The sequence below is a fragment of the Ursus arctos genome, unplaced genomic scaffold (genome assembly GCF_023065955.2).
Source record: "Ursus arctos isolate Adak ecotype North America unplaced genomic scaffold, UrsArc2.0 scaffold_7, whole genome shotgun sequence".
Lineage (NCBI taxonomy): Eukaryota > Metazoa > Chordata > Mammalia > Carnivora > Ursidae > Ursus > Ursus arctos.
The window spans coordinates 29,734,674-29,746,086 of NW_026623089.1; the positions used below are offsets into that span (position 1 = coordinate 29,734,674).

The 11,413-nt window shown below is 51.8% G+C and overlaps 1 protein-coding gene across 1 annotated transcript in view; it reads left to right on the top strand.

The window, feature by feature from the left end:
* Nucleotides 1-3,568, top strand: part of RRP12 (ribosomal RNA processing 12 homolog) — a 28,135-nt gene extending 24,567 nt beyond the window's left edge. The window contains exons 31-34 of the mRNA XM_026493781.4: nt 664-736; nt 2,240-2,307; nt 2,607-2,689; nt 3,055-3,568. Coding sequence (XP_026349566.2) covers nt 664-736; nt 2,240-2,307; nt 2,607-2,689; nt 3,055-3,157 — 327 coding nt within the window. The 3' untranslated portion in view covers nt 3,158-3,568. The remainder of the gene's footprint in view (nt 1-663; nt 737-2,239; nt 2,308-2,606; nt 2,690-3,054) is intronic.
* The last annotated feature ends 7,845 nt before the right edge of the window (nt 3,569-11,413 follow it).

The following is an 11,413-nucleotide window of genomic DNA, read 5'->3' on the forward strand; positions in this document are numbered from 1 at the left end:
TCCCATTCCAACTTCAGCCTGACCTTTCAAACTCCGTTCCTCACCTGTAAATCTTGTAGAATTATTGGGCTGGCTTGATGAGATTGGACATGTCAAGCGCTTGAGTATAGTATCTGGTGATCTTTTCCCCGAATTACTGCTTTCGTTACTATCATATTCACAAATGCCCTATTCCTGGCCAAATGTTCATCTTCCCTCCAGGGCCCAAGGAGCGACCTTGTTATCAGAGTATTGCACCCATGCAGAATTCCATTTGGAGATCTGGATGAAAATCAGACATAAAAGATCAGAGAGTTACGGGGTCATAGGGTAGCTGAGGGTCTGAGAGACCCCTGATGCAGGAAGCCCCCTCTGAACTGAAGCGTAAGCTTAGGTTAAGATGCCCGGACAGGCACTCGGAACCCTGGAACAGGAGTTCTGTGTGAAGCAGCCAGATGAGTATGCAGTCAGGGCCTTGGCTGGAACCTTGCTTCTGTGCTGTCTAGCTGTGTGATCTTGGACAGTTCCTTACCCTCTCTGAGCCTTGGTGTTCTCATCTGTAAGTGGGGGGTGGAGTGCTTGGCAGAGAACCTTTCCCGCTAACTCAGGTTCTTGCTTTTACTGTGAACATTAGTGAGGATGATTGTATACCTTTGTGAATGACCTTTGCTCACCACTTTATAGAAGAAACACCAGAAGCTTAAGCATCAGAAGGAGGCTGACGACGAGGAGCTGGAGATGCCTCCACGATACCAAGGTGAGGCCTCCACGCTTCTCTCTTGGGACACTGTGTTCCCTTTCCCCCACATTAGACAGGGGAGTTGCAGGCAGAGCCACGAGTTTGCATGGCCCCATTGCAGTCAGTCAGACCGACAAAGATTGCCTGATATGTCACCCAAGACTGGGCTGGGGCTGAGAGTGTCGGGGCCTGGGGGTCAGGAGATCTATGCACGGAACCTCCAGTCCTTCCAGGGAGCCCCTGAGCCCCATCTCTATCCCACCCACCTAGGCCTTCCATGAGGCTTGCAACACACCCCTTTTCCTGGGAGGTGTCTGCCTCTCTTGTCCACCCCTGAGTCAGGCTGGGTTTAGGGAGACCACCTTAGCCTGATTGGAGGGTGGCAGCTGGGAGGGTCTGGTTTGGGCCCACCCAGGGGGTTCCCCTACACATTTGTCTCTGGTCCCCTAAGTTGATCCTTTCCCCAGAGCAGCTGCTAGAGCTCCAACGTGGCTGCCCACGGCCAGGGGAGGTCTCTGACTCACCTCTGCCTCCTTCCCCCGAGGGCAGCCCCTGGCTTCGAGTCCCCGCAGCAGAGCCCCTGCTGTGCATCTGGAGGGACAGGGGCTTCTGTAGAGAGTCCCCAGTCCCAGGAGCAGGTGTGTCCTCGGAGCCTTACAGCACCCTAACCCAGCTAGAGAGCCTCATGACTTCTCCCTCTGTGGCCTCACAGGCCAGCGCGCAGTTCACCTCTGCTCTGAGGTGGTGCGGTGCGGAGCCGGACGGTGTGGAGGCGGCCCGGGGTCAGGACTGCTTGCTCTTAGCCATGAGGCTAACTTGGCCCAGTCCTGCTGCCTCTCTGAGCTTCTAGTTTCTCACCTGTGAAAGAAGTGGGGTTCCTGCGGATCATCTCAGAGAGTCCTCCGAGTCGTCGTTGTAGGACTCCATCCATGAGTGAAAATCCAGACTGGAAATGCTAAGGGACCTCAGAAGCAGCTGGGTTTTTGTGCCCGCAGTTCTCTAGTCTGTACAGTGCGACGAGAGCTGCGTTTCTGTCTGTGTTGGTGTGAAGCCCGAGTGTGCTGAAGCCTCAAGTACCTCGTTTTACAGACGAGGTTACAAGCGCCAGAATTCAGAGACTTGCTGAGGTTACAGCCGGTCATGGTTCAGCAGGGAGTTGAGTCTGGGTCTGTGTGACCTCAAAGCCTGTGTTCTTTCTCCCAGAACAAACAGGGCACATTGAGCTGTGGACACTGGGGGGTGGTTCATATTAGTGGAGAAGGTGTATGTTCTCAGAGGTCGCTGATCGGTCTCTGCACCTTCAGGACCGCCTGAAGAGACCACTGGTCTAAACCGTCAGCCACCGGACAGTCCCTTCTCGAGGAAGGTCTTTGTCCTTGCTTGCTAGGGGACAGAGCCGGTTGCTGGCCTTAATTTGTCTGCTCCCCGGCAGCTCTGCAAAGAGAAGGTCCCCACTGCCTTCTCCTGGGAGGAAGCTGCCCTGCCTTTGCCTGATCCGTGGCCTCTGTGTTCCCCCTCTAGCTGGAGGCTCTGGCATCCATCGTCCTGTGGCCAAAAAGGCCACACCTGGGGCCGAATACAAAGCCAAGGTAAGAGGCATGGGTAGGGACAGAACCCCTGGGAAAGGACGAGGGCAGCTGTGCCCATCACCCTTCTGGAGAGGCACCCTTGTGGAGCCAGACTCAGGCCACACCGAGGGGCCCACCGGGGACTTGTCAGCATCTAAAGTCCACACCTTTGTTGGGTGGCATTCCAGGGCTACAGGGGCCCTTTGGTACCTGCCACCAAGGCACAGAGCGAAGGGGAGGACATGGGCCCTGTTAAGTCAGGAGCAGGGAGGAAGGGCAACCCTGTACTCCTAGCTGATTCTGTTTCTCCGACTGAGCAGAAAGCAAAGGGTGACGTGAAGAAGAAAGGTCGGCTCGACCCCTATGCCTACATCCCTCTCAACAGAACCAAGCTCAACCGCAGGTACGTGCTGGGTCATGCGGGGTCGGGCTGGCATGGTAAGCATGGGGATGGGGAGCTCAGTACTCCAAATAGGGGAGGGTCTCCTTCTCATTAAACTCACAACTTAATGGCTCAAGTGTTTCCCGGTTTTTTATTTTCACTTTTCAATGTACGTCTTCACATCATTGGTACGCACGTGTGGTGTCAACTTGAACTGCTCTTCCAAGCAGGGGAGCGCCTGGTCTACGCAGACCTCATGCTGCCCACTCTCAGGCAGTGCCCTTCCCCCCCTACTCCTGATGCTGGGGGAGCCATCTTTCAACATCATGGTGAGGGGGGCCGCCTGTCTTCAGGGAGACGTGACCCTTCTGTTCCTTTCCCTGCAGGAAGAAGGTGAAGCTGCAGGGACAGTTTAAAGGCCTGGTGAAAGCTGCCCAGCGGGGATCCCAGGTGGGACACAAACTCCGCAGAAAGGATCGTCGGCCCTGAACCCCAGGGCCCCCAGAGCTGCTCTGGGATCCAGCCTGAGGTCCCTCTGCAGCTCCCAAGCTGCTTTGACATCAGCTCCAGATGCTCGAGGTTCTGGCACAGCCTGGACTCAGAATGACTTGTTGGACAGGGCTTGGCTTTCAGAGAGGCACCCAGGATTTTGGAAGCTCCAAACTGGAATCTTGTTCAGAGATGTCCCTAGGGCCTAGAGATGGGATTGGGCCCCCCCTGCCTCCAAGTAGGCCAGTGAGGCCGCTATGCTTTCTGCCCAGAGTGGCCATGTGTACCAGAGCAGTTTCCATTTCTTCCAGCCGCTTGCAGCCATGTGGCACTTAGCGTGACTGTGGTCTGGGTGTGTAAGATGTGCTGTGACCAGATGTAGAATAAACATGCACCACCATGCATTATCCCTAGAAACACTGTGTTTATCACCTACCCCTCCAGGGCCAAGAACCGCTTCCAGCTATTGGCAACAGTAGCTTGACCGCTTCTTGGCCAGGCCCGGCATCTGGTCTAAGGCATTGCCAGTAGCCCTGGGTCAGGCCTTAGAACTTGCCCAGGGACACCCACCTGTGTCAGGAGATCTCCCTGGCTTCACTTTACAGCCCCAGTCAGAAGGTGACATTTGTGAATGCTCTGGGCCGGTCTGTAGCGCGGCTGAGAGTGGCTTAGAGCTATGGCACTGGCTGCCCCAGGCTGTCCCGTGCACAGCTTTCTCCCAGCGGCCTTGTTCGCTGATTCACTGAAGTGTTTACTGAGCCCCCCCCCTGAGCACCGAGCGCAGCTGGATCACCTGCCTCCCTGATCGTCATGTCCTGTTTTTCCTGCCAGGTGGACAGTTGTGCAAAGAGCAGCATGATTCTCGCTATCAAGCTTTGTTGGTCTGGAGCAGAGGGAGTAGTGCTGACCTCCCACTGCCCCTGAGGTCACTTTATCGGCCAGGGGACCCCTGTGTGTGCTTTCCCAACAGGCGTCAAGAAGCAAGGAACCCCAGGGCTATTCCCAACAGGAGGACTTGTACCCTGGCATTTGATCCATAGCTTTACTCATGTCAAATTCTCCCCCCCGCCACATACTCAATAGTTTCCATTCTAGTTTCATGCCCTCGGCTCTGATAATGCTCCCAGGAGGCCCTGTGCACAGTTCTGTTCGTCCTCTAAGGGAGCTCCAGTCTTGATTTGATCCATTGACCCCTAAATGAGGGCATTTCCTCTTAGTGATTTGGGGGCTAGGAAGTGGAGAGGAACCACACTTCACCCAGAGGTGGCGCTCTTTACATGCCTGTTCACAGAAAGTCTGGGCTTGGAGAGCAAGGAAGGTGGTTGCAAGAGGTGGCTATTAGAGATTTGCAGAGGTGGTCTAACTGAGACCCCCTTGTAGTTACACTTTGGGACAAATTAGGCCTATCGCAGCCCTTTCCTGTTTCCTTTCTCGGGAAATTAGCCATATGCAGTAGGACGCTCCGTGAGAGTAGGAATGGGGATGAGCCGATCGCCCAATGTTGATGTCTTGTACGAAAAGTTTGAAGCCAACTTGCTTACTATACCGTGCTTCTCAAGGACCTTCGTTTTCTTTCAAAGGTGGGGCTGGAGCAGGTGACTACAAAGCTTGGTGTTGCTGATATGCTGAATTCCAGATCCTTGTGGAAGTAGACTTCAAATGCAAATTATCTTAAAGTGGAGGCAAGCATTAATCTGCCCCAGAAACTTAAGGTGCTTGAAACATTTGTTGTGAAAGTCAGTGCTGCTTTTGTTCCAATTGTGGGGGTGAAGGGGAATTGGGGGTACTTAACACAAGGCTCACTGAGTTTCCGGACAACTAAAAAAGCTGAGGGCCTCCGCCAAGATCCAAATCTACTACTTTAAGTTTGTTACGCTTTTGGCGAAGTCTAAATCAGACTTCTGGCTTTTCTGGGGTCCCTCCTCTATTCCTTCTCAGAAGTGGAAGGCAGAACACAGCCTGCCTGACTGCACCAAAACAGCAACCCTTGTGTTGGCCAAGGAGGCGTGCGGCCGCGGGGTTTACAGAGGCAGTCCGTTCGTGTCCCCCCATCCTGATGCCTGTGGACACAGGCGTGTCTGGTTAAACCGACCTCAGCCCTTTCTGGGAAATGCAGCTTCTCGGGACGGTGGCAGTGGGCCTGGCGGCGAAGGCTCTTGAACTTCACTCCTGGCAGGGGCCGCCGTCTTGGGTCCGCTGTTGTCTTTGCACGCCTGCCCCAGTCCGCATGCTTCATCGTGTTTCCTGTACTATTTGCAACATGTGAGAAAGTCACGTGCAATGATCAGGTGGTCTCCGTGTTCATTCTTCTTCGTGCTTGCTTATGTTTTGTCATACGGTAACTTAGGAAATTGAATGTATTCTCTATTTCACTGTAAAAGTTATAAAGATTCACAGAACATTTAGAAAAAATAGAAGAGTAAAAGCAGGAGCTAGAAAATCCTTCCACCAAATTCTCACTGTGAATCCTAGTACAGTTGACCCTGGAGCAACACAGATTTGAAATGCACAGGTCCGCTTAGACGTGGATTTTTTTTTTTTAAATATTTATTTTTTGAGAGAGAGAACGAGAGAGCAGGAGTGGGGGGAGGGGCAGAGGGAGACAGAATCTTCAAGCAGACTCACCGCGATTGCAGAGCTTGATCTCACAACCCATGAGGTCATGACCCCAGCCGAAACCAAGAGTCAGATGCTTAACTGACTGCCACCCAGGCGCCCGGATTGTTTTTGATAAATATAGCACGGTACTATATATGTGCTTTCTCTTCCTTATGATGTTCTTTTTTTTTTAAGATTTATTTATTTATTTGAGAGAGAGAGCACAGGTGAGGGAGGGCCAGAGGGAGAAGCAGACTCTCCACTGAGCAGCGAGCTAGACGCGGGGCTCAAACCCAGGACCCCGAGATCACAACCCGAGCCAAAGGCAGACGCTTAGCCAGCTGAGCCACCCAGGCGCCCCTTCCTTATGATGTTCTTACTAGCATTTTCTTTAGCTTGCTTTATTGTACTACAGTGTATAACCCTGGCAGTACTGTATGTGTTATTCAGCTGTGTTATCAGTAAGTCTCTGGTCAACGGTAGGCTGTTAGTGGTTAAGTTTTAAAGGAGTCAAAAATTGTATGTGGATTTTGGACTGAACAGGGGTTAGTACCCCTAACCCCCATATTCTTTGGGGATCAGCTGTATCAACTATATATTTCATTCCTGTTTTTTAATACATGAGGGTTTTTTTTTTTAATGATTTTTTATTATATTATGTTAGTCACCATACAGTACATCCCCGGTTTCCGATGTAAGGCTCAATGATTCATTAGTTGCGTATAACACCCAGTGCACCATGCAATACGTGCCCTCCTTACTACCCATCACCGGTCTATCCCATTCCCCCACCCCCCTCCCCTCTGAGGCCCACATGAGGGTTTTTTTGATACAAAAATAGAGTTTTTAAAATACAAGTTTAGTTGCACTTGACTATCACGAACTTTTTACTCTACCGGTATAAGCACCTGATAAACACTGTTTTCGGTGGCCCAGTTTAAACGTCTTCCCAGTGGACGTAGGTCAGTTTACAAAGAATCTTTGAGCCCAGAAGTATGTTGCTCCTTGACATACACAGGAGTGTAAGGCCATCACTCGATGCTGGATCATGTGCAAAGCAGTATTTAGAAAGTGACGTGATGACTGCTCTTTGTTCTACTTTTGCTATACATTATTTTGAATAGATAAGTATACTTCAGAAAATAAGCCTGATTTGGGGCACTGTAAGCTGACTTGCCATTTCCGGAAATCATGCTGAACTGTAGCTTCTGCCATTAGAACCATTTACCACACTGTCAGAGAGGCTGGCCACGTTGTCCAGGACCAGGGCTACAGTGGCGGCAGGTGTTCTCCACTGATTGGTCGTGGAAGTGCCTAGAACAGGATTTTGAGGCTGTGGTCAATAATGGGTAAAAACTGATGAAGAATGTGGGGGTGGGGAGGGCTTCTGGGTGGCTCTGTCAGTTAAACTTTAAAAAATGTGGGTGGGGAGTATGGTGGCACACTCAGGCTGGGCTGAGGTCTGGGTATCAGCTTTACAAGTCTAAAGTCAGTTGATCGTGTTCAGAGAGGAGTAAAGAGACTCTCAAGAGGCCTAGTGAAAATGATGGTTTATTAATTTGTAATGAGAAATATAAGTGCCAAGGGGCCTGAGACTGGTGTCATGGCGACTGCTCGGCACACGCTCCCCCGCACAGGAAGTCAGAATCAGGCTTCAGTGAGCACGGAACAGGGCCCTGCGAATCATGTGCGTGAAAGCGGTGGTCATGGTGCTGAGGTAGGACGGCGTTCTCTCTGTGGGATATACCTGTCCACCGGGTCCCCCTCTGTTCTGAGCCCTCTCAGAGCCCGTTACCTGCTGTGCAGAAGCTTTTCTGAGCTTTCCTTCGGCTCCTGCTTCCTTCACACGCAGGCACGCCTGCGCTGAATTTCCAAGGCCAACGCTTTGGGCTTTCGCCGGGGAGACATCCTGTTCTCTCTGGGGCCTTGGGCACATAACTAATCCTACCTGTCGTGTGTGGACTTGAAGGGTTTAACTCCTAGAGGGCAGCTTGATTTCCAGATTCCAGGGATGTTACCCTGTAGACCCAAAGGTGGCAATTACCGGAGCTGATGGCATTTGGGGCAGGATCCCAGGGAGGGCCCGAGGCCCTGAGGACGGGCGGATGGATTTGTGAATGGTGCCGGGAGAAGACGGCGCCTCCGTCGGTTTACACGCTCTTCAAGAGCCTCGCTTTGAGCCAGAACTGTTGCTAGGCCATAGATCTTGGACTTGAGCCTGAAATACAAACACAGCTGATAACTTGGGACCAGGCCTCCGTTGTAAATAAGCTCATAAAAATGACGAGGTGCGGCAATCCCTGAGAAGATGTGACACGGCTGCGCAGTGATCGGGTCCTTGGGTGGTGACATCTCAAAACGCCTTCCTCAGCCATTCCAGCAGCCAGGTCAACTCCTCGCAGGGAGGTGGAGTAAACCTCCTGAGCAGGTAACCGGCTCGCAGAGCTGCCATCCCACACGAGGACTGTCACAGGGGTCACGTGGATCCCGTCCCTCAGGACTTCACTCAGGGACACACAGCTGCGCAGGCACAGAGCCGGCCCAGTTACCGCCAGCCGCATCCACAGGCACTATCTCCCGGTCCCGAGACGGTGGCCTTCTGATTATGGCTGCCATTGTCGTGATCCTTCACGGCCGGGAGCCCAGAGGCAGAGCTGAGTCGTTGCCATAAGGTAGAGCCCAGGCCCCCAGGGTTCAAGCCGACACTGCTGCGCCCTGCGTAACTTAGCCCCGGGGAGAACACGGTGTTGCAAGCACGCTTAGCTGGGCCTTTCCAAACCCGCCTGCGGTTGGGACACCAGAGTCTGTCTCCTTTCCCTTCATCCCCTTGCAGGCTTTTTACTCCCAAAGCCCTGCCACTCTGGGATTAAAACCAATTACAGAACAGGTTTCTTTGTACTTGGCGAGAAGAGGGTGGAGTTGTAGCAGGACTGCAGTTCCTGAAAACTGAGGGCCGGGGGCGGGGCTGCTTGCTGGGCTTTCCTTCCTCTCCCTCCTCGTCCCCTTTCAGAGGGCGCTGGAGCTGGTCTGCAGGTCTTTCCTTTCTTTCTGCCATTCTGTTCTACCACATTCCTTGTCCTCTTCCTCACCTCTCCCTCCCTCCCTGTCTGTCTGTCACGGTGTATCTCTCCCTCTCTCTCTCTCTCTGTCTCTCTCTCTCTCTCTCTCTCTCACACACACACACACACACACACACACACACACACACACACACACGTTGGCTTTGTGCCTTTATTCTGAGCAAAGGACTTCTTTCCAAAAAAGCATTTTGTGAGACGGGAGATACAGTAGTAAGCCAGATAGACAGGATCTTTGCCTTCATGAACCGTATGAGGAAGGGACAGGTCAAGAAAGAATAAACACACGTCACTGGAATAGTGCTCCGCGGGTGCCTTGAATGGACCTGGTTTGGGTGAGGAGGCTGTGGGGGCCTCTTGGGATAAATGATGTTTATGTAAGGCCGGAAGGGTGAGCAGGCTTTAGGTTAAGTCGTTTGCCTCCATGACCAAGGCTCCCCAATTTCCAGATCGTGGGGCCTATGGGCAGCAATAGGATTGAAAGGTGGGCTTGGGCAAGACCTGTCTTGAAGCTGTGCTCCATACCAGGCTCACTGTTCCGTTGAGAGAGAGAGAGAGAGAGAGAGAGAGAGAGAGAGTGTGTGTGTGTGTGTGTGTGTGTGTGGTGAGGGATGGGGGGTGGTGCAGCGAAAGCTCCTCTCACCCACTTTTGGCTCATGCTCCACACAGAGGAATAGCATGTGCGGAGGCCCTGGAGCCAAGAAGAGTTTGGCCCCTTCAAAGAACTGAAAAGAAGCCAGGGTTGCCAGACCAGGGGAGCAGGTTGGTGCGTGGGACGTGCACAAACTGGAGAAGCTGCTGCTGGGGCTCCACAGGGTCTTGGACGAAGCTGACTCAGATGTGAGGCAGTGGCAGTGGCAGTGGCAGTGGCAGTGGCGAGGTAGGGGCTGACCTGATCTGACTTGCTTTTTTTTTTAAAGATCACTGGCTGCCGTGTGAGTCACAGATTGGAACAGGGCAAGAGGACACAAGGAGGTCTGTTAGGAAGCTGCTGTCAGAATCCAGACCAGAGGGGATGGTGCATGTGGCGGGGGCGGGGGGGGGGGGGTGCCAGTGGTGGAGATGGCGGGAAGGGGCTATAGGTGCAAGCTGAAGTCCAGTGCTCTTAGTGGAGGGACCTTCAGCTTCGGGAGAGGGCAGCCGGGCCCCTTGTTTACTGGACCACAAAGGGTGGACAAACTTCATTCAATCTTTCAAGCCCTTTTTAGTTGTTGCCCCCTGTGTGTCAGGCACTGTCCTAGGAACTGTAGATACACCAGAGAACAAAACAACAACTCCAGCTTCATGGGAAGATCAAACAAAATAAATATGAAATTTTGGCGGCACCTGGATGGCTCAGTCGGTCTGCCTTCAGCTCAGGTCATGATCCCAGGGTCCTGATTGGGCTCCCTGTTCAGCGGGGAGTCTGCTTCTCCCTCTCTCTCTGCCCTTCCCCCTGGCTCATGGGCGTGCTCTGTTTCTCAAGTAAATAAATAAAATCTTAAAAAAAAAATTTTTTTTAGCGTGTTAGATAGCAGTAAGTATTCTAGAGAATTATAAAGCAGAAAAGGGGATAGGAAAAACTGGATGGAAGGGAGGGATGGTGTCAACTTTAAATTGGCAAATCAGAGAAGGTGGTTAAAGCCTTGAGGAATTGAGCCTTTAGATAACTCCTCAAAATGGAGAAAACAGCAAGTGCAAAGGCCCTGAGGTATGCATGTGCATGTGGTGTTCAAAGAAAAACAGCTGGAGCTGAGAGATTGAGAGGGAGATGAGATCAGGATGTGAACTGGGGCCAGATGGCATTGCATCTTATAGGCCATTATGAGGACTTTGACTTTTCTTCCCAATGGAAGGAGGAACCATTGGAAGATTGTGAATATAGGGGTCACATGATCTGAAAAGGCCATCATCTGAGATGGGAAAGACTGCAGATGGAGCATTTGGGGGCAGGACAGATAGGAGTTCAGTTTTAGACATACTGAGTTTGAGATGGTGTTAGACATTTAAATGAAGATGGGGCAGCTGGAGATAGGAATCTGGAACTCAGGATGGTTCCAGCATGGCTGTACACACTTGAGAGTTGTGTGTGTACGTGTGTGTGTTTCGAGCAGATAGACTGGGATATCAACAAGTGGGTGGATACAGATAGAGAAGAGAACATGTCTAAGGTCTGAACTTGGGATACCCCAATATTAAAAGCAGATAGATAAGGAAGAACAGCCAGTGAGGTAGAAAAAAAAAAAAAGTTAAGAGAACACAGTATTCTGGAAACTAAGTCAAGGTAATATGTCAAGGAAAAAGAGGTTATCAGCTGCATCAGGTCTACTGAGAGGTCACGTAAGCTGAGGATTGCTGGATTTGGTAACACGAAGGTTGCTGGTGAGAAGTTCTGGGAATCAGCAGTTCAGCCCAAACTGCTCTCAAGTTCAACTAAAAAGTAGGATGAAACATTTATTTTTTAAAAAAGTTTATTCATTTATTTGAGAGAGAGAGAGCACAAGCAGGGGGAGGGGCAGAGGCAGACTCCTTGCTGAGCAGGGAGCCCAACAATGCGGGGCTCCCTCCCATGACCCCCAAGATCGTCACCAGAGCTGAAATG